This window comes from Rattus norvegicus, chromosome 15, assembly GCF_021556685.1.
Source record: "Rattus norvegicus strain SHRSP/BbbUtx chromosome 15, alternate assembly SHRSP_T2T, whole genome shotgun sequence".
Taxonomy (NCBI): domain Eukaryota; kingdom Metazoa; phylum Chordata; class Mammalia; order Rodentia; family Muridae; genus Rattus; species Rattus norvegicus.
The window spans coordinates 68,508,184-68,532,673 of NC_141548.1; the positions used below are offsets into that span (position 1 = coordinate 68,508,184).

The window sequence follows — 24,490 nt, forward strand, 5'->3', positions numbered from 1 at the left end:
ATAACTACAAGGGTGATTTCTCTTAACCACTTCATGATACCAGAGGTGATAGGCATACTGTATGAAGTTATGGCAGTGTCGATGAGAACAACTGTAGCTGGTGGAAGGTATTCGCAAAAACGCACAAAATCCCAGAACCTAAGAACATGACCTCATTGGAGACAGAGCTTTTATACATAGAACTGAGTACCTCAACATAAAATAATTCCTAACAAGTTACCTAGTGACTGATGATCCCAGGCAGAGGAAACCCTACCCAGACAAAAGAGAAGACAGCAAAAAGGATAAAGGCAAAGGGTATACTTTCTAGCTACAAGCCCGTGACTCACAAAAAGGCAAGAAAATACATGCAATGTTTTTTCCCTTGGACTGTTCTAGAAAAGTGGCCTGCAGCAACTACCTTTAAATGGGATTTATAGCTTGTGGATATGGGAGAGAATAAACTTGTTATTTATAGGTATGTACCTATGGTGATTGGTTACGGGGTGGATCAAGGAAAGTAATAAAAAATTCGACTCGAGATTTGCATATTCTCTAACAATGTATGGGCTTCTAAGGAACAGGTTCGAATTCTGCCTGCAGCGATTTATCAGCTCTAGGCCTCTTCTCCTCAGCCCCTGGAGGTTGCATGTTACCTTGCCACCCAAGAGACATGGGCGACTGCCATTAACGCTTGTCCCATACGCAGCTGACGTTTCTTTGTAAAATACACATTTGCTATGGTAAGCTGTTTTCTGATTGCCCTATACTGACATCTTTCACCTTCCTCGATGGTGGTTTCCCATCCAACGCTGCAAACCAGGAGCAGTAAATAGAGCCTCACCACCAGTGCCAGCAGCTTAAAGAGAGCTCCAAGACCTTGGCTGCCGCTACAGATACTGTTCCGCTGTTTGATCCTAGCGTGGCTCATAGGTGACACTGACAGAACTACTCTTGAAGCTACTTCAAACCTCTTGCTGGCCAAAAATCTGCACACACTGTAAACTGTTAGTCTCTGGAGAAGATTAATGCTGTATTGATGCCACTTTCAGTCTGTTAACCTCCAAAAAGATATAGAGGTCCTTCCTGATGTAGTTTTCTTCTTCATCATCATCTATCAACCCAAGCAGCAGCGGGTTCGGGAAATGTTCCTAGCTCAGTATCTCAAAAAGCAATCTTTAGCTCCAAGTAGTTCCTGCACGGCCAGTGTTCTTCAATGTCACACTGCAGCATCTTTAATCCTAGCCCTGGTCTTGGCCACACTGCTTGTGTTCCAGCTAGCTGCTTTCAGAACAGTTTATATGTGTGCTATGAAATGATTGCACTAACATCCTCATATTCATGTCTCCAGTTTTAGCATTTGAAGCCAAAGCTACATTGATTCTCCTAGAAATCAATTGGCAGGAATTACATATATGGCTCCTACCATTACACAGTGTATGTAATACAAAGTAAATATTGAGCAGAAATCGAGGGATTACCTAGGGAATGATCAAACTGTGCTACTTTAATATATTTAAAAAATTTATGGTAAAATGTCATATATCCCATGATCCATAGATAGCATAAGCAACACTATTTAAGTAAATTATATTTTAAAGGTAAATTTACGCTTATTTTATCTAGCTTTATTAACTTCTTAAATATATTCATTAGATGACTATAACATGAAATTAAACACTGCATTACATACTAGGAGTCCTAGGCTACCTTTATGAGCACAGCTTTTATTCACTGTAGATACAGAGAAATCAGCTCAGAAACACTTTACTCTTTCCATGGGAGAATAAAAACATAAAATGATCTATGTTTCTGCTCTGGTTACTTCCACTAGGTAACTCAAATTACTCCCAGCTATCATCAATTACATTCTTTAATTAAAATCACAATATTATATATGCAAAGCAGAAAGAAATATACATAGAAAAACTGGGGCAAAGAAAAACAGAAAAACGATCTTGGCATATGCCAGCAAAATTGAATAGATCCTACAGGAAAATCAAAGAGATGCCATTGGCCCAACTCTATCACTAAATGTGAGTGTTCACAAATACATGTACTAAGAATGCTTCATGCTTCGTTGTATATATATTCATTTAAGACTACTCAAAAAAGAATCCAAGAATATTTGTAATTATTTACAAGTGTGATAATTAGTAGTTTGTACAGGGACCTTTCCCATCTATAAATTATTCACTAGAGCTTTGTATATTGCATTTATAACTGCTCTGACATGCAATCTGATAAGACAAAAATAAACAATGTATGCTATTCTATAGGTAAAAGTCTCCAAACAAAGAAGAAAAAAAATCTTCACTGGGTAGAGCCACTGTCATAAACAAAACACTAGATGGCTTAATGCTAACTTTCTGTCTCACGGCTCTGGTGGTGTCAGCCTTGCTTTCTCTGAAGCCCCTCACCTCAGCTTGCAGAGGATCACCTTCTTATGTCATCATAGAGTCCACCTGTGCAGACAGCTGAGGGGAGGCTCATAACCTAGGATTCCCTCTTCCTATGGGGACAGCAGGTGGGTACAGTGCAGGACAATGTTTTCATTTGAAACAGAGAAATCACAGCCATAACCACACTCAAGTTCAAAACTAGCAGAGGAGAGGTGACGTATGAGATTATGAAAAGCACCATTCAGGCTCTAAAGCAGAAGTAGGTTTCCTGCCTCTTCCCTGACAATGCCATGAAGCCATTCTCTTCTATCACCACTTTCTATGATTAGGTCATTCTTCCATATGTACATCATAAATTAACAGAGTATCTTATCAAGTAAGCTCAAGTAGACAGAAATGCACAGTGGATTTCATTAAATTCTAATATCATACAATATGAAACATCGATTTAATTATTTATCTCACTTAAAATATAAAACTTCCAGTCTATAAATCAAATCCAAAACTTACTATTTTCAGTGAACACAGTGTTAGCTATGTTGGTAACTCTGCCCCGGGGCGGGGGGTGGGGGGATAGAAAATGACACTGAACAAATTATTAATACCAAATATCATAAACGTTTACGTGCCTTCTGATAACATTTGTCATTTAGAGGAGGCAACAGCTGAGAGTTCATGGCAGTCTTTAGAAAACCTGTATGCTGGCTACAGAAGATGAATGTGAACATTTCAGGCATGATGCAGTTTCCAGGTGGCAGCCACCTGGAAATTTAGTGTTCTAAGTGCTCACAGTAGGTGAATAAAAGATAAACATTTGGTATTTAGTAAGCTATTTATCAAAAAATGTTGGAAATTCATGAGGAACTAGAGAGTAGGAAATATATTTAGCAGGCAATTATTTGGGTCAGATAAAAGAATTACTAGTTAGAAGCATACTGATAGACTGAGGAGCAGAAAGAAGTATATTAAATAAGTGAAACAGAATCAAAGAAGACACATCAAGGAATCCTTTTAAGTAGTAAGAATACACACAGAAAAAATTAGAAGTGGGTTTTGGTGAACCCACTTGACAATCTACAGAAAGTTACTTCTTACAATAGACTTCTAAGAGCGAATTCCATTCCCAACACCTCCAAGAACTGTCCTGATCCAGAGGAATTTTAAAATAGTGGAGTAAGGATTCTAAGGACTCTGAAGTTATCCTTAAGGGAAAACGTCAAATACTGACATATTTCTATGAGGTTCCAACAAGCTCCAAAATGACCACCAAAGGCAGCATTGCCATCTTCCTGAAGGTCACTAATGGAGGAGAATCTAGACAGCACGCAGGCCTCAGCTTTCCCCTAGAACAGACTCGATAAGCAGCATCGAATAGGTGGTCTGCACTGAGTTACTGAAGGCCTTACAGAGAACCACAAATAGGACGAAAGATGAATAAGTTTTCTCAAGCAAATAAGTTGGCAGGAGACAATAAAAGTGTAGTTTCTTATTGTGGCCAACAATGATCCTCACGCCGGTTGAGAAGCAGAAGAAAAGAGCAGAAGTTGTGGCAGGCACAGGTGTGGAGCTGAGATGAGAAGTCCGCAAAGTAAATCTGTACATTACTACAAATGATGGCTTTTAAGTCTTTGGGGATGGGAAAGACAACCTAGGAAAAGCTGGAGTGAGAAAAGAGAGACAAGAGCTCAATATATATGTAGAGATCACAAAAAAAAGAGGAGAAAAGGGTGAGGGAGAAGACCGTTGGGATACATGCCAGAGGAGTGTTAATTGGCTAAACTCCAAGAAGACAGAGAACGAATACATTGGACCAATGACACCACATGATTTCTGATACAGTAGTCACTAAGCATAGCCTTGTTGAATAGACGAATGACCACTAGCATGAGACAATATGAATCAGAGAAATGACAAGGGGTGAAATGGCACGCTGTATGAGACAGTTAAAATGACTTCCAAACATAGGTTTAATTGTTATCTTATTACTTTAATCATGAGTCTAAGTGAGACAGCATGGGTATGTGCCTGTGTAGGTCAGAAGAGAGCATGGCATCCACTGATGTTATAGTTACAGGGGGTTCAACTGCGCTATGGGATGCTGGAACAAAACCAGGGTTCTCTTCCAGGAGGATGTAACCACTAAGCCATTTTTCCGGCTTCACCTTCGTCTCATTTTAACCTATCTGCTCCCACACAAAAAAAAATTTTGCCACTTCCTACATATTAATAATTATTCCCATTTTATAGATTTCTAGGAGCTGTAAACAAAACCTTCACAGACTAAATTAATTTTAATTATGTAGACAAGAAAAAATACTCAACCCTTAGAATTCCATAAAGCAAAAATATTACCATGGTATAGAGAAATACAATAATGAACCAAAATATTTTCAGTGAAACGCAACAGAAATGCCATAAGCCATTATTTCTTAGGAAAGAAGCATCCTAATGAAGTAGATTTTTGAAAATTGTCAGTCGGGTAAGCTCATTAGTTGCAATGAAAGTTCCCCCTGCTGATCTACGAGTACCTAATGACCAGGATTTGTTATGGCTCAAAAACAAAGGTACTTTTTAATTCATGTGATGGCTCGCTGAGGATGTTTCAAAAGTGGAAACTTTAAATGATGATGTGTAAAAACACTCAATTCTCCAAAGCAAACACAGACTTACTTAATCTAAAACATTGCATTCACTCCTCTAATATTTCCTTCATTAATTGGATCCTATAATGAAAAGAAAATTACACTTAACAATCATCTACACTATTAAAAACCATTATTCCAAATATGAAGTTTGCTGCTCCCAGTGAAACATATTAGCAGTATCTGCTGACCCCTACACATGCATGCCTTCCCTATAACAGATGGAAAGCAAACGCCCCAAGGCCCCTGAAAGCCCCCTGGAACAGTGAGAAGGAAAACAAACAGAAGAAGCAAATTACTAACTTGTAACTCTGCAAGTCTTTATGCAAGCTAAATAATTCTTAAAAGAACACAATGCCAGAATATTTATACAGAATTAAAAGCATAATCCAATGAGTCCAAATTAAGTTAGTATTCTAAATTTTAATTTACACCCAAAAATGTGCTAGAAAAACATGCTGAAAAGTTTTAAAAAGAAAAAGAAAATCAGGCATTGTAGTTCCTATTTGTAGTCCTAGCATTCTGGAAGCTAAAGCAGCAAATCTGCTTCAAGGTCAAGGCCAGGCTGGGTAGCAGAGTATCTTCAAAGTCAGTCTGGGTTACAGGGGAAGACCCCACTTCTATTTTCTCATGCCCCTAGAAGCATTTAACAACAATCATGAAACAACGAGGTGAGAAACATTACTATGTTATTTGAATCTTGACATGTCTGCACTGTGAATGCAGGGATAAGGGACCCCAATGCTTGAGGACATGCTGCATACAAATGAGTGATTAAGTAAGGGACTGGGGACTGGGAAGAAATTCCAAGTCATTGTCTAAAGGACGAACATTGATTCTTCCTAACTACACAATCATCTTTGCTCCCGGTAAAGAACCCTTCTGCATCTCAAGGGTTTTTGGGCCACATCTATACAGTACTATGTTATTTAAATTCAATATTCATCAAGAACATCAGAATTTCAATTTTACCTATCATGACATTTATTCATGTATTCCAAAAGTTCAAAAATCTCATGAAACTCATTTTCTTTGTCTTAGTACTTTAAGAACACTTTGTATATTACTAAGCTTATGGTAATGTTTCTTCCATTCATTTCCAAGTCTCTTGCTCGTATTACAATGTCCTAAAAAATAACAGGAGCCCTTACCTGTTCTCATTTATATCTAGACACATAAACGTGGATACCATTGACTACATGTCTACCTATTTACTTACCTATCCTGCATGGATATTTTCTTACGGCAAGGTCATTTAATGTGGCAGAGGGACAAGGAAAGTAATGTAGTGTCATTGCAAATGAGTAGTAAAAGGCCTAATGCTGCAATCAGGAACCCATGCTAACTGCTTACCAAGGCCATACAGAATACATCCTTCAAAGAAATTTACTTCTTAGGTAAAATTATGAAGAACATCTTATCCAATCACATTTCTCTTAGTATATAAACCACTAAAACTGCCACTTTACAGCAAAAGAACCTATTAACACACAGGGACTAATAAACATATTTAAGAAGAATTATCCTTCTTTAGGTTCTCAAATTCCAATATGAGAAAGAAGTAAAGAGCTCACCAAAACAGTGGTTTGATATTACTATCACTAGTGATCAATCCAAAAACCACAGCTATAACAAAATTGTAAATGTCTTATCTAAAACCTGTCTATTCATTGCTTATTGGGAGCCAAGTAGTTCTTTGGATTTAAAAATATTCATGTTGAATATAACTGAAAATTGCACATTTAAGATGGCCCAATTTTGAAATTTAAAACAGGTTAAAACTAAGTGTCAGCAAAAGGATCTCTCTGAACTCTTGCCAACCTTGTTTAAGACCACAGCAGGGTCTGAAGCCAAGATGGTAACTTATATATAAGGAACGATGAACTTATATCTAGTAGGGTCACAAAGGAAAGCTCCATTCCTTCAGATAAGATTTGAAACTTGGACAAAAGGAAGATACACATTTTGTCGTACAACAGTGCTCATAATGCCACTTGGTTCTTGTAAATGACATGGGATTAGGAAGCCCTGCCAAACTGCACCCAGTTGAGGAAACTGAGCAGGAGAGATCGGGGTGAGCTGGAGCCCACGAAGGCTCATCTACAAAACAATGTTCTTATAACAACTCACTGTCAAACTGAGAAATTCATACTCCTAACGATAAACACGCCTACTCATAAAATAGCCCGAGATTTCTTTTCAAATAGTCACATTCCCTATGAAATCATTTCAACAAAGTAGACAATATGTACAAATGATAAGCATTGTTTTCTGTCTCTGAGAATAAAAGATCAAAACACTGACACAGATATTTATAAATAAAACCACAAACCTCGACTAGCTTTGTCTAAATGTGCCAAATCGTCCACGAAGGGAAGGATGTCTGGATGCTTTTCTTCACATACGTCGACCAGGAAATGGAGGAGGGTTGTTTTCTGGTCTGCCGATTTTGTGTCCTTCAGCTAAGTGAATGAGAGGGGGGAAACACAACATATGTTAATAATCTCCTGATTCAGGTAACCCCTACTCTGTGGATCAGAAGTTAGCTTGAACACCTGGTCCACTGTGAAAATATCTGAATGTCTTAGTACTTATTATTTGATATTGGTTTAAAAGTAACATTTGTAATACAGGAGAAATGACTCAAAAGCATTGTACTATGCAATTTTGTGGGGGGAATGAAGCGCTTAGGCAAGTAGAATAACCTATATACCAATACAACAGCAGACCTGAAGACAAGCTGGGCAGTTCATGCATTTGTTGCTTGGTACATAGTCACAGTCTACCTGTCCCACACTGTAGTTTGCAGAAGGTAGAAGGACAAAATACTGTTTCATCAAGTAGTCATTTCACTTTTTGAAAAGAAAGACAGGATACTCGGCCTGTTGTGACAGACACTATAGTAAAAACATTCACAAAGAATATCTAGGAGACTATGATATCTGGGAGGAACCACTGAAATCAGGAAGCTGGATAGACTTAGGGAGGGGAGGATTAGGCAGAAGATCCTCAAGCACAGGGAGACAGAACGCATTTGTAAAATACTTCCTAGAGATAGACCTACCTGGCCCCCAAGGGTTGCCTTGCTGGAAGCTTGGCCTGAGGTTGTGATACTGGGAGGTGCAGGGATTTCTCCTCCGACCCCTTAGTTCTTACAAATGGATGGGATGAAACAGAGCGCATCCCAGCTCTGTTTCCTGTGACACGAGAACTGTGCCCACATATTCCCTATACTTAACATCTGTCATGATGCAACATCGCAAACAAGACTTTTAAGATGACGGCAGAAAGCAGGCCCTAGAACCTTCTGCTCTGTGAGGGAAAACCCTTTTTAAAAAGCTGTCACTGATCATATAGCAGTACAAAGCTGATAGGTACAAGGCTATAAATGAGAAAAAAGCTTGAGTAGATTGAGTAACTGCAAACTAAAAATGTATATATATTGGGGGGATAAATAAGGTCCACGGGAGGTATAAACCTGAAAACTGCAGAAAATAACCAAAAGCTGTACCATATAATGGCAGTAACTTTTCCATAAGCAATAGACGTGATTGAAGTGGGTGAGAGATGGCCACACGCACACGCGCATTTAAAAACATCCTTGCAGTGGAGAGTGGGTAAAGTAGAGCAAAGGACATGAGAAGAATGGAGGCCAACTGTAAGGGAAGCGGCACTAACCCAGGAAGGAAAACCTGGCAGCCTGCACTGAGGGTGGACCGAGGATGGAGGTGTTAGACAGTGAGGGCCTGGGACTCAGCCGGCACTGCTCATGGAGACAGCACAGGAGTCGATGTTGGAGGGCCAGCTAGACAAGAAAACATTTTAGCTTTGAGTAAAATAAATAAAAGCTAGAAGGTTACAAAAGTACTAGGCAAATGGCAATATCCTGAAATGGTGAGCATTTACACAGAAGTGCGTCTGCATCAGCTCGCTTTCTGTCAGGAACATCCTGGCTTTATGTTCCTATTAACACTGAGAAGTTTTAAAATAGTTATCCCGTATACATACGTATGTTCTCCTGCTCTCTATATATAGAACATATACCAGATAATATGACACATATTAAACATATAAAACAATGAAGTAAATGAGCTTGTCCTCCCTAAGACACAACTCTGACTTTTTCAGGGATGACATTATCCCTGGGAGAATGCTGTCAGACCTTGTAATAAAGCACCTGTCTGGGAAAAATTGTGGTTCCTTGTTTCCAGAATTAATGAGTTAACAAACTGGAATACAGATTGGGAGGAAATTTGAGAAAGTACAAACCAAAAAGAGGCACAGGCCTGAGCTGTCAGGGATTGACCAACGTGTGCCTGACTGGAACAGGAATGCAATCAGGAGGAAGGAGACGTGGTTACATTGAGTTGGATCTCTGAAGGGTTGACAGGGAGAATGGTATGGATTGTGATAAAAGACGTCCTGGCAGAAGTCTCTGCCACCAGAGTCCTCAACATAATACATACATATGTAAAGAACACCGCCAACAAACAAACCAGTCCTCTCATGTCAGAATGGAAGACAGAGCTGGAGATTTTAGTGTATGGGTGCAGGGCCATTCTGCTTACTTTCCAACAATTTCCCACTGTAGCCTGAGTCAGTGTGTGAGTGTGAGTATGAATATGTGTGTTTCATGGATGTCTTCCTTTTTCCTTATGGTTTTTAGTGTGTGTGTGTGTGTGTGTGTGTGTGTGTGTGTGTGTGTGTGTGTGTATGTGCCTATTTGTTATCTAACAAGACAGAACTGAGTTGGGTCACAGGTGGGAAGGACCTGACAAAACCGGTGTGTGTGGTGTATGTGGTATGTGGGGGGAGGGCAGGGAGGCTGTGATTGAATTGTAAAAAAAATTTTTAATAAAATAAATAAATATAAAACAAACAAAAATACCCAGCAGAAGTCATTACTGGGCAGTGGAAATCACAGCTTCCGTGTCATCAAAAATAAAGGAAAATGGACTGGAAAGCCCGGGCAAGTCATCTGACAGCCTCGCATGAATGCACATATGAAAGTCTCAAATAATATCCTGGACTGTTGAATAAGGAGCTCAAAGGGGAGCTCCTGGGCTGAGAATGTACTTCAATGGTAGAATCGTTGCTTAGTATATTTATAGCATAAGCATGCACGCGCATGCGCACACACACACACACACACACACACACGCACACGCACGCATGCACACACACTGACACACATCTCCACTTTTCAGCCTGCCCTCTGCCTTGGGCTCCAGTGGGCTCCTAGCTCCTGGAGCGGCCCCTAGCTACATAATTGCCCTGTTCCTGCACATCATGCTGGCCCACTGGCAGGCCCACTCCCAGCCACTGCAGCACCATCTACCACAGGATGCCCCCAGTGACTCTGGTCAGAGCAGCCGGCCCAGCTCCCTGCAGCCCAAAGTCTCAAGCCTCCAAAGCCACCTAAGGCAACTCTCGATACTGGAGAAACTAGACCCTGAAAAGGAGAAGCTGGGCTCTTGGGTAGGGTATACTCTGGGCAGGAGAGAACACATGGAGCACATTTCTAGGAGCCTGGTGGCCTTCCTAGAATTCTGAGACATTGCTCTGTCAGCTGAGCCTCTATGGGAAGCCTGGCTCCCAGGCCCACTATTGTATGTGATGTATTTGATAGAAGCCTGGAGGACCTTGGCTATGGCTACGGGTAGCATCCAAGTGTGTTCTCCTGGTCTAGACACCCTTACTGTAGTCAAGTAGACCACACCACCTTCCATGTGGCCCCAGCTTAGTGGGCTGATGGATGTGCCACTGAAGAACTGGTGGTTTGGGGCTAGGTCAGTACCAATGAAGAATCAGGACTAAGCTCACTCCCTGTGAACTACTGTGTGTTTCCCTCTGTAATTACTTCATACTTGCGCACAGCAGGGGCTTCTGCTTTGGGTCTGGCCCTTCTCTAGGACTTGTCTTTTCTGATCAACCATTAAAAAAAATCTGAACTAGGTCTCAGTGATATTTGGCCAGTCAGCTCCCTTATAAAAAAATCAAGGATCTGTTTCCATTTCAGGAAAACCTGTCTTTAAACACAGGCTCCTCTACCCCAGCTGTCCTGAACCAGGTGGGCAACTGCTTCAAGGTTTTCTCTCACTCAGACTTCACCTAATAAAGTTCTGTGTGTGTGTGTGTGTGTGTGTGTGTGTGTGTGTGAGAGAGAGAGAGAGAGAGAGAGAGAGAGAGAGAGAGAGAGAGAGAGAGAGAAAAGCACAAACACTTCATAACATTCCGAAGAGTGTTTCAATAATCCATTTAAAGGCTCCATTTTCGTACAAATGCCACTCACATATATGGATGACCCTCTAATGGGAGGCATGCCCTTAATAAGTTAGTAACCTGGGTTGGGGATTTAGCTCAGTGGTAGAGCGCTTGCCTAGCAAGCGCAAGGCCCTGGGTTCAGTCCCCAGCTCCGAAAAAAAAGAAAAAAGAAAAAGTTAGTAGCCCAGGGTACATTATTAGACCTCAGTTTACACATAGGAAACATTATACAATGGAGCCAAATACTTAAAAAGAAACTTTAAGTTCACTTTCCAAACTCAGCAAGCAGACATGAGAATGGTTTCATAGTGGAATAGCAAAATCTAATCCAAACAAGTAGGATACAAATAAGGAAAGAAAAGAAATTCTCTGTTTAAAATTTGATTCTACACAGTTGAGTCAGTTGAAAATTTCCAGTACTTTGTGTTTAGACATAACCCACAAACCTTAATCTGATATATACCATCTTCATAACTCTGTTCCATTCACACTATCATTTTTAGAAGTTTTAGAGAGCTCAAACTCAGCAAACTTTCGTTTATTTGTGTGTTGCATAAAAACATAATCCAATTTAGAAAGTTGGTTTTGTACCTACACTCCATCCTTGCTCAGTGGTACAGTGACTACTTGGGCATGTTGTCCCTCCTGTGGACTCTGAGCCACCCACTGCTACCTCTGTCCTTCCAGACTGTATTTCTCTCATGAGAAACTGATTGGAATCCAGTGAGGAACCTGATGCGGAGACAGGTCATTCACCTCTATAATTTGCAGGGGCTTAATAAAGTTTTCCACAAATTCTTTTGACATAGCTAATCATCCAGTAACCACTAGAATTAATATTTTAAGAAATCTATGATAAAACTATAATCCTCTGGACCAATCTCAAGGTTTATCCATGATTGGTAAAAATAAAGATTTCAGGTTCTAGGATACAAAATACAGTAGAATAAATGCCAAGTGTTTATATGAAACATTGCTTGCTTTGGGGCAATGCAACGCTAACACACCAAAGGAAGGCAATGTTTTCATGGGTCAGCATACCAAAATCAACTGATCAGCAAGCCACCGAGTGGGAGAAATCTAGTATCAGACAGGATGGCCACTGAATACTAAGAAAAAGCCCAAGCCAATCATCTCCTCTCAACTATTACTTGGTAATTTTATGACTTATAACAAAATAATCACTAAACACTTCCAGACTGATTTGAAACTAACTTAGTAAATGAATAAGGTGCTAAGAGGCACCTGTTGGGCTTCCCAGGTCCTGCCTAAGTGACTGTTCTCTCTCACTAATCACCTCAAGGCACAAAATGTAAAGTGAAGCTTTAAAGAAAACACAAAAGTATAACAAAGCACATTTAGAAAGATCTTATCTACCTCTGCTCGGAATTTTAAATTTTTGACAAACATTAACAAATGATACATTCTGTTTTTAGTAACCACTTTGTAATCAGTGATTGAGTTACAAGTAAAAAGAAATTCGAGAGACAGTGCTAATTTTGTTGAAACAAAAAATAACTTAAGCACACTCTGTAATGCTATTTCTTGGAAAGAAAATGAAATTTCATTCGGAATCTTGTTCATATTAAAATAGCTTATTTAAATCTTAACAGACATTTCTTGACAGGATTTCCTTCTGTATGATTGTCAAGAGACTTCTCTGACAGATAATAATCATCACTGTTAAACAGAATTCCTTATTCATGGATTGTTTCTTTAACATACATTAAATGCGGCATAAATGTCAAATAAACAAAAAGATGGATGGAGTTTCTCTAACCACTTTGTTCATTCCAGAGAAAATAATGTTAAAAGCAGGCCCCATAATAAATCATGGCCTGCTTGTCAATCTGAAGTAGAACTCCCTTGCAGTGCCAAGGCAAGGTTTTGGAACATTTTAAAGGTACTCAACACAAATTTGGATGGCATTTAAAGAATATTCTATTGTTTTAGTGACGGGGGGGGGGGAGTTCTAAGATCCAAACCACATATTTTCTTAAAGATCTTAATTAAAAAAAAAAACCCTATAGCCGCTTATGCGCTGAATAAAATGTATTAGGAATGTTACACCAACATCTCCTCTGGCCATAATACTGCTAATACGTAAATGGCCATCAAGACTGCAGTGTCCAGACCTTGGTGAATGCTTAAAGGACAACCGAAGTCCTAACCTTGGAATGATACACTAAACAATCTAGAAGGACATAGTATTAATGTAGGGGACAATAGCGTGAATTAATATTTGTTAATTATTCTGAGGCATGAACCAGGCAAACCATACAGCACTTAATCAGTCCTGGGTAGCAAGCGTCCGCCAGCATATGTGAAGGGAGTCAGTATTATGGCCATTATTTATGGGACAAAACAAACTCAGAGAGACTGAGTGTCTTATGCAAATCATTTGTTGTCCCTAGAGAGCATGACTGGTGCATATGCGTGTGTTTGAGTCTCAGCCATTGTAAAATACTGTGGTTCTAACAACATGCTTTAAAACGCAGTGGATGGAAACAATAGCAAAACAACAAAAGAACATCAAAAAAAAGCTGAACGGTACTATGTTCCTTTAATTCTAGCACTTAGAGCTCTGTAAGCAGACACCCTGGCCTAGGTCATTCCTAGCTACACAAGTATGCTCTTAGTTCAGCTGCTTTATTTCCAAATGAAAAACAACAACAGCTATTACAAAGCCCCGTAGTTCACATGACATTAAATAAACTAGTGTTTATGGTTTTGTAACAGACAGTCTGCTAATACAATTCAGTCATCTGTGTGGGAGGAAAAGATAGTCGCAATTTTAAAGCAGACATATAGGACCTTATTTTAATTTCCTATTTTGCTTCTTGTCCTCTGTGAAATAAAGTTTGTTGGGGATGGATGAAATAGCCTCATGAAAAATGAATTCCATGTGAAGAAGACCGAGGAAAGACAGTTACCACATTCCTCCAGAACTTCAAAAACTCAAACAGCGGAACAAGTTCAGTGGTGAACTATACTAGTATATAACAGTAACTATTTTCTAATATAATGTATTATATAGATATATGAATTACTGTGTTGATGCTGTTTTTTTGTTAAACATGAATTCTCCAATATGAATTGTGAAAGTATCCTTACGGGTAATTTAAAGCATTTAAAAAATGTACTGGAGTCTAATATTGTCTAAACAAAGCTACATCTTAAAAGTTTAAAAGTATCCATCTTTTATTCAAACTGTATTAAATTAAATGCTTACAAAATAATCAAAATCATCAATAATAAATGGAATAAAGAACTCAATTTTAAATTAAAATCAGTTTCAAGGTTTACATTAACAGATAAGTTTTCAATTTAAAAAATAAATTCCCCACACCCTTGACTCATGGATTCTATCAGCACTTCCCATAAATATGGTACACTATTATAAACTATGTGCCAACATTTATATCTCTTGCTAACTGGGAAAATACTTACTTTAGCCATACACATTTACTTCCGTAATGATGCATTTTCATAAACAAAGTATTTTATAACTATTAATACAATATCTTTTAAAAAGTAATAGTTTTTTAAATTTAAAAATATGCTATCCTCTGTTCATCCTGTCCTTCTTCCCTGTCCTTAGAAACCCCATAACCATTCCTTTCTCCTGTTCATGTAACTTTATTTTTACAGAATGCTACACTTAGAAGCACAGAGCACAAGGACTTCTAAGACTGGTTTCTTTCATTTAATGCTAATTATGACTTAAGAAATAACATGTATGTATGTATGTATGTATGTATGTATGTATGTATGTATGAATGCATATATGTATAATGATGCACAACATTGAACAGTACGAGACCTGTTAGTCAAGCCACTCACCTACTCAAGAACACCTTGTTTCCTGCCGTGTTTGGGAATCATAAACAAGACTCTGTACACATTTGCATATAGGCTTTGGTGTGGACGTGATTTCAAATTCTGTGGGTAAATACTTATGACTGTGATTACTAATTTGTAAGATATATTATATAGACCTGTACAGAGGTAAAGCACATGTTTAATACAAGACCTATGAAAGGCAGAGGCAGAGTGATTTCCGAGTTCAAGGCCAACCTGGTCTACAGAGGGGTTTCCAGAACAGGCAGGACTACACAGAAACTAATGTCTCGGGGGAAAAAAATACACATGCATGCAAGCACGCATGCACGCAAGCACACACGCACGTGCGTACAACTTGCTGGCAATTTTGTTCAAGGGTTTAGGAGGGTCATCACCCCTTCCTCCGTGTGTGTGTGTGTGTGTGTGTGTGTGTGTGTGTGTGTGTGTGTGCATGTACTGACACATATGTATATAATAGTTTTCCAAAGTGAGTGTACCACTTTTGACTTCCACTAGCAATGCCTAAGGTTTCCTCCCCAGTATCCGGTGTTATAATTCTTTGGTTTTAGCCGTTATAGTAGGTACATAGCAGTATCTTGTAATTCTAATTGACAGGTTTAGCGACATGTTATTTGGCACAAGAGGGTGGCAGAAAAACTCTACTTCTATTTTCTTCAGGTCCCATGTAATTCTGACAATTAATTTAGCATAAGACATACAAATAGGAAAATACATAGACATCACATGGCCCAAGTCCTCATAGTGAATTCAAGAAGGTAAGGTCAGTTATTTATATGCGGCCTATATGTGTTTCCAGTGGACTGAAACAGTGTCTCTGGGAAGCCTGGGACTCTCACAAGGCTAAGCACAAGCAACTTAGAAGACTTAGGATGGAAATGGAGGACGGAGGAAGGGACCGGAGCTGAGGAGAATAAATGGGGGTGAGAAGGGAAAGAGGGGATTAGAGAGGAGAAGAAGCAGGGGAGGAAGTGAAAGGAGGAAGGGATGATGACCCAAATAAGCCCTCTACAAAACTGCCAACAAGTCGTGCAGAGAATTCCAGGGATGTGGCTTTCATGAGACATCACCCCAGTTCTAGACTGGGGGGCTTTAGAACGGTGCTGCCTACTAATCCAATCACACCCCCCACTCTGCGGCTACCTGGGGTACAACTGTGTCTGTGGTGTGCTGCCGGTGCCCTACCCCAGTGAAGAGAGATGTCCTTATATCTGCAGTGGGCTGCAAAGAAACAGGCCAATGATGAGGGCAGGTTCCAAACACTAGCTATTAACAAGGGCTGTGGAGAAATGTCTCTACCTCACACCCTTGAAGAAGATGGCCTAGAATCTTTGTTGTAAGTAGGTCAATGTTCATGTGAGAAATTCTTCTGATTTTTAAGAGACAACACAGAGGTCTAAGTTGTCCTTTCATAACTAATTTAGTTTTGTTTTTGACTAAAATATGAATATGCTAGAATGTCACATTTTAACAACTTCAGTACCATTTCAATTACTTATTTGGTGGCTGTACATGGTCTATGACATACGATCTATTTATATCATTGGGTCATACCTTAACTGAGTTGTTCCCCATTGCTAAGATTGTAAATTCTTGGGCTGGAAAGATGGCTCAGTGCTTAAGAGCACTGACTGCTCTTCCAGAGGTCCTGAGTTCAAATCCCAGCAACCACATGGTGGCTCACAACCATCTGTAATGGGATCCGATGCCCTCTTCTGGTGTGTCTAAAGATAGCTACACTGTGTACTCTTGTAGATCGTGGCTTACATTTTTTCTTTTTTAATTAATTTTTTTATTCATTATTACACTCCAGATTTTACTCACCTCAGGTTCAACCCTCGAGGGTTCCACATCCCAAACCTCCTCCCCAACTCCCTCTCTGTCCCCCACCCATCTCCACATGAATATCCCCACTCTATCCATCCCACCCGACCTCTAATCTTCCTGGGGCCTCCAGTCTCCTGAGGGTTAAGTGCATCTTCTCTGACTGAACCCAGACCAGGAGTCCTCTGCTGTATATGTGTTGAAAGCCTTCTCTCAGCTGGTGTATGCTGCCTTCTTGGTGATCCAGTGTCTAAGAGATCTCAGGGGTCCAGGTTCTTTGAGACTACTGATCCTCCTACAGGATTGCCTTTGTCTTTAGCTTCCTCTAGCTTTTCCCAATTTAACTAGATGGGTCAGCACCTTCTGGTCGTTGACTGGGTGAACATTTCTTAGGTGGTTGACAGCCTGTCAGGATTTCTCTATTGAGAATTCTTGGTTTAGCACTCTCACCTATTTTTATTATGGATATTTGATTCTCTGGAGTCTAATTTCTTGGATTCTTTGTATACATTTGTGGCTTACATTTTAATTCTATTAAATGTTTATCACAAACAAATTTTAATTAACTTTACATCTTCAAAATGTTATATTGTAAAAACGTTTTTACTGTTATACAGCAAAGGTTCTTGCTAAGCCCAAAGCCACAGAGATTTGCTTATTATTCTATATTAAATGCTTCAATTTTCATTGTATTATAAATTTTGAGTTGAATTTGTGAGAGAGCTGAGGGCAGTATCTTTTTTTCTTCTAGCATGGAAATATTTAGATACTCGAGGTGGCTTTTACTCTTCCTTTGATTGTTATTTCTGTGTGTTTCTGGGCAACTCTGTACATTGTATTTTATTTTGCCATATTTAATACTAATCAAAATATTTTGATTATAGCAGCACTAAACTGAGATGAGGTCAGGCAGTATCAGACTTTTCTTTAGTTTTGCGTCAGCTATTTGAGTTTATATGGCTCCCCAGAATGGAATCGCTTTTACAGTATGCATTAGGTACCTTGCTAGACTTTGACTGCAGCACTATTTTGAACCTGTATGACAAGCTGGAAAGGAGTGGTAACACAGGGACTCCCTGTCTGTGAACATGGGACAGTTTATGCTTGTCCACAAGCACCCAGTTCCTGTCTGTTACATATGGTGATATGTGGGGCTCCTGTGGATGTCTGTTATCATCCTGAGGTAGGCCTCCTTGAAGGTCACTTAGTAAGTTTCACTCTGAGTGCATTTTGTCAACTACTATTGGTGTGTAAGATCACAGTGACTCGGTTCTTGAGCTGGTGAATACAATGAGTTGCACTGATTTTCAGTGTTGAGCCAGAGTAGCCTCATGGAACTAGTCAGTATTCTCCGTGCTTGCACTAGATGAGAGTCAGGAGAGACTGCTGGCCTGAGTTTTAATTTAAATATTTGCTACAATTAAACTATTGAAACTTCCTAAACCGTGTCTTTCATCCTGTAAATAGTTAATAATTATTGACTATATTACTTTGATAAAGGCTTTGAGACTTACTTTACTCTTTGATGTTGTGACACATTTATATTGCCATTACAGAATGGGTCCATTTCATCGAGATTAGGAAGTATATACATTAAATTCTTTTGTTATCCATGGGCTCAATAATGCTTATTCATCTCATGTTCACATGGAAGAAAATAAGCTTACTTATTTTCTTCACCCTTTCTCTAGGTTGGCTAAAATTTTATTAATATCACTTTCTTTTTAAGGTATCAAAATTTTGGTTATGTTGATTTTTCTGTATGAATTTATTTTTTTCTGTTGACCTCATATTACATGCAGTTTCTTACATATTCATACATAAGATTTAGAGTGTAAAATAATATACCATCTGATATATACATGTAAAACTGAAATATCCCTTAAATGTTATTTTCATTATGCTCAACAAAGTATAATAAATTTATTTTCATTTAAGAAAGGTCAATCCCACTATACCCTCCCAATGTTGATATGTGAGTTCTACCTATGAATATATTTCATCAGCATATTCTACATGTGCCTTAAGAATAAAATTGATAAAACTATTACCAGTGGATAATAACGTTTGCGTATTTGCTGACACTCCCACCTCAAATGTTCAAGCAATAAAAAATCTTGGAATATGAAAGAAAGGTTTGCAAAAAGCTTCTCAGAGTTTTGGGAATGGGGTATCTTTTGAATTTTCATTTAGAAAATGTAAAGGTAGGGCTGAATGGAATCAGGTGAGGTAGAATTGAACTTGCTTGCTAGCTCTGGTGTCAGTCTGTCTGTCTGTACATGTCTGTAAAGGGATGGTTTTGAGGATAACACTAGGGGTGGCTAGCTGAGGGAACATAAGCTTTGGGAAGCAGAAAAGTGCGTCTGAAGGCAGAGATGTTCGCCAATGGGCTGTGCCCAAGCAATGAAACACTCGCATACTTTATTAGAAGAATGGTCCTAATTTACAAGGCACTGTATCGACTGCAATAAAACACAGGGGTAAGGAGGGATACTTCTTGGTAAATCAAACTAAACATTTTTTGGTGAAATGCTACAGATTAAGGCATTAATAAACTCAAAAGGGGATCAACATTCCAAACTTTCCCACAGCACTGCTGTGATTTAATTGGCTATATGTAAAATAAGAATGGCATTTGTTCTTTGCGAGTCTTTGGCCCATAGTTGCTGTACTTTCAAAGGGTGCCAACATGCACTGCTATGATTCTGCCAATGTGAAGAAAACTAAAAATCCTTCTAAAACCCTGAATGCAGATGGAACAATGGGTTTGTTTGGCAGAGACCTTCCTTAAAAATAGCTTCAGAGGAAATGAAAAAGTGACACATGAAAGTCAAAATTTCACACACAGAAATCGACAGTCCTAACCAGTGTAACTATGACAGATATGCAAAATTCAAAGCGCCCGGGGTAGGCCGTAGCACTTAACTCTCCATGCCTTGACTAAAATGCTACCTGTGGGAAGCAAGGCTTTGCACAGTGACTCAGGACCCTGGCCTTGCATTCCACGCACTCTTTCTGGAATTCACATTCTCTTCGAAACTCTCCCTGTTCAGCGACTGCTCAGGTTGGCAGGGTGGAAGAGCAGCAGCTTTAGGGATTGTTTTCGCCTCTGTGCCTTAAGTTGTTTCCCTGTGTTTTTGTTTTGCTGTTGATCGGTTTGCCTTTCCTCCTGTTTGTTTGTTGGTGACGTAGACGTCCAGACCATCAGTCGGGGATTTCCCACTTGGAATACATAAGCCTTGCAGAAGAGCCAGAATGAGTCTGCATGTGGGCTGTGCACGACTGTCACCAGTGGAGCCATTTTAAAATGCCACACCAAACACTCAGAATTAGGGGAGCTGGCGAGGACGACAATGCATTAGCGGTATTTAAAGGGTACACCATGTTGCAAATCAAGAAATATGACTTAAGTAGGAGATGCTCACAATTTTAAAGGCTGCTCACTACAGTCAATTAGACATTAAAGAAAATGGAGATTGGATGCTTTCAGTTTAAATCATCCCCATCACAGATTTAGTGAAGTTCTTTTACTTTAGGAGAGCTTAGGCTAAGAAAAGAAGTATCCAGAAGGTCATGTAAAAGATTCTGCACTAGAAAAAGAAACTCAGACCAAGTCTACCTGCCTGCCCTGAAGGTGGGTACCTTCCTTCTCACGCCCACCCAGGCCTACACAACACTGTTGTGCTTGCTTTTGTCATTTTAACAGTGAACATTCCACTCTTTAGACACAGACCACCAGAAATTCCCTACAAGATATAAAGCCGATGAAGTGGAATCAACAGTGTATTTTTCCAAAAAACAAAACAAAAACTGGTTATTTCAATATAGGAAGTCACTTAGTTTAATAATCTAGAACAAAAATCTACAGCATCCTCTAATATTGATTAGGATTTATTATTCAGAAATCACACATCTCGTTAGATATTGGCAAACATTATTAAACACATGTCAGCACCACTGTGTGCAGATTTGAACCATCTGTTTCTTAAAATTACAAGTCAAAATTATGTCATATATTATAATATAATGCTCAACTTTTATAATCAGGTCAATTCATGCATTAGCTAGAATGCTAATTTAATTGAAAATAAAACATTTTAGGCCAGGCTGGTAAGTTCTCATAAGGAAACATTCTCATCACTAAAGGGATAGAAATTTTACAGGTAAGCATTTTGGTCAGACAAACATCTACCATTTATATGATGGTTTTCTAAGGAAATGGATTTATATTTTGCTATTAGCAGGACGGGTAGGGGTGTGTGTGTGTGTGTGTGTGTGTGTGTGTGTGTGTGTGTGTGATATGTATATGAGTACAGAAAATTGCCTTCTGCCAACTTTGAGTTGAAGTGCAAAGCATTACAACTTTCGGACAATTTCACAAGCAACAAACAGTTCCTCATTTCCATTCCACATCTTATCCTTGAGAAGTCAACACAAGGTGCTCATCACAACCATAAGTAAACCAGGAACAATATTGTCACTGAAAACTACATTTCAAAACACTTCTTATAGAGTGTCCTACTAATTTACTAGGCCCAGAATTATATTATTATTATTTTATTATATTATTTTATTATTTTATATTATTATTATATAATTTACACATATTCAGATCTAGAATGTTAAAAGCCATATAATTACTCAGCATGTTGAAGAGACTAAAACCTTTCTTGGCTTTATCCTGTCAAGTAAATAAAGAGCTCCCCATGCGGGTCTTATCAAGAAAGCAAATGCTTTATATTCGGAGGGAAAATTTAATCACAACTGTCAAAGATCAAGCTGCTACTTCTGATAACAAACGTGCTAAGATAGCATCTTATTCAATACATGCTTTCATCTTGACACGCAGGCTAATAAAAGTGAAGGTGTAGTATTTATTTAGCCTCTTGTACAACAGAAATCTCCAAAGAATGATGATCCAAAATGCCCAGTACCAATGCATGAACACAGACAACTTTTCATCCAAGGACAGATTAACTGGTTTACAGAGCAATTGCCGTAAAACAATAACAGTGTGCACTGTTTTTGTGTAGATTTAAAAATCACTATGCATCTATGGCTGTAGCTCAAGGAGAGAGGGTCTGTTTTCCATTACAGAATAAACAAGACCCACTGCACTACAGTAAAGCAGCAACATGGTTGACTCTTCAGCTAGTCACTGTGCCAGCCTCATTAGCCTCTGCCACACCATTCATCCGAGTCTCCGTTCACACCTCCTTCAGAAGGAAGTATGAAGGAGAAAAGCTGGCCCATGTTTGGTATGTGAAACTACACTACTAAGGTGAGACACCTAAAGTAGAAGTGACACTGTGTGCCAACGAGCAAACCACAGTAGTTATCTAGGTGTAGCACTGAGTTCTCCAGTGCCCTCCCTGTCATCTTCTTTGGCCCCCTTCATTTTGAAGTCTAACTTGCCAACTTCTCCTTCAGCCTCCTCGTCCCCAGACCCTGTGGATGCCTCTTAGGCTATGGAACTGTTCACTAGCCTCAATCTATTATATGGTTCCACTCCACACTGCAAAGCTACTACCTTAGCTTGGAGCTCTATCATCCTAACTGTTAGTGATAACTGTGGAGCAGACATCCAGACATTTTGCTAAGTGTTCTGATAAGACAGCTTAAAGAAGCTTCCCTTTAAGATAGCGGGGTATCTTATTTTGATCACAAAGGAGGAAAACAATAGCCAGTTCCTTTTTGAACTAACACTGCAAGCATGTCGAGCATCTGCTAGGTGGTTAAAGCACAAATAGAGAACTTGTCTTTGCCCCCTTCCCTTTTCTCTACCACAACATCTTTCCTATCTTTCCCCTTATGTTGATGTCATAAGTGAGGTACTACATGTCAGCCAGTCACCAAATTTCTGGCACTATAAATGTCACTCCTCTTCCCAGTAAGACTTACTGCAGTGGTGGGAATGGGCTGAAAATATAACATGAACATACATTCATTTGCATTGCAAATGTAGTAAATATGACTAAGGAAAGAAAATAACAGCATAGTTCAGTTTAAACCTGAATTAGCAAATTTAAGTTAGCAATATATCCTCAATATATCCTCAACTAGACAGTATGGCCTCAACGTCTCTGTCTGCTAATAGACTTATGCTCCTGAACATATCACCATACAGCCTGGCTTACGGAACTAATGTATCTTTAGAAAAACCACTACTGCAGGGCATGGCAATTAGAGACCTTTACTGACTTCCTACCTCAGTCTTATCTCCCCCAAATCCTGTCGTATGAAAAATGCAAAATACTAGACTAGTATGTACCCACACATGTCATACAATAAGCATCATAACAACCTCTTTCTCTTCCTTACAGTTGTTTCTAGGAAATACGTACACCCTTCAAGAGTCGGCATTTCCTTTCTTCTCTGAGTACATAGCCACTACCATCGTCCTGCTGAGCTAGTATCTCCCGTCTAACATCACTGCCCGTAGGATTTTCTAAACAGCGCCATTAAAGCACTGAATTATAATATGAATAAGTAAATAAAAAGAAGCAAACAAATATAATTGTGGTTTACCTATAGAAAATAAGAGTTCCACCACGCCTAACATGTTAGGGTAAACCACACATCATAGGATTTTACCCTGAGTCGGCACTAAAGCCTTGGGTCTGTGTTGCAGGAAAAGTGTTACCTACAGCAGAGAATGCAACCAAAGACAGAAAGCTGTGGCGACAAAGGCAGGAAAATAAAAGAGGAAGAGAAAAATTCAATGAAGCACTGATGTCTACGAAGGCCTGGGAGTCAGGACAACAGTGTGAGGTGACTGCAAAGCTACCATGTAGACGGCCACTGACCAACAGCAAAAGCTGAAAAAGATTTAGACTTTCACATTTGTTACCAAGCTAGAGATAGTAAAAACTAAATCCCTTAGCTAGAGTGTGAATGCTACAAGGATTCTTGCAATGTGTAACTGAGAATAATTTGTGGCAAGCAGATCACTAAAGCATTATTACAATGGCACACAACCCAGGAAAGTGGTCTGCTGTACAAAACACTGAATGCGTTTGCTACAAGGAAATTCAAGCTGACAGAAACCAGGAAAAATAAAGAATTATTTAAACTCACACAGTTTTCACAATAGTTTCAACTCATCAATGAGTTCTGAAATGAGTAATCCTAATATTTTTCCTTTCATAAATAAAGAAATCTTATTTGTCTTTTTTTCTGCATATACAAAACATCAAAGAAATATTTAAATAGTTAAAAATCAAAAAATCCAACAGTCCTAAGCCATAAACTAGATGATGGTACCTGAACTAAATAAATATAAAGCTTAAATAATGTTTTGATGTTCTATTTCACTGGTTTGAGAAAGCATAGGTTTAGGATATAATTTAGTTATTAAACAAAATCCTTCAGTTGGACGTGCAGATCAGAGAAAATTAATATTTGGATTTAGTTCAGAGGTTGAGTACATTAGCTCAGTTCACTCTAGGTTTGAGTTCATGGTTCATTTCAAGTTCTTGATAATGAGCCCATCGCAATAAAAATATTTAAATAATGTAA

The 24,490-nt window shown here is 39.0% G+C and overlaps 1 protein-coding gene across 2 annotated transcripts in view; it reads right to left on the minus strand.

Annotated features, from left to right (window-relative positions):
• The window catches only part of Diaph3 (diaphanous-related formin 3), a 459,706-nt gene that overhangs the window by 179,546 nt on the left and 255,670 nt on the right, over positions 1-24,490 (minus strand). For both annotated transcript variants that reach the window (XM_087585391.1, NM_001305172.1), the window contains 1 exon segment: positions 7,356-7,485. In XM_087585391.1, coding sequence (XP_087441517.1) covers positions 7,356-7,485 — 130 coding nt within the window.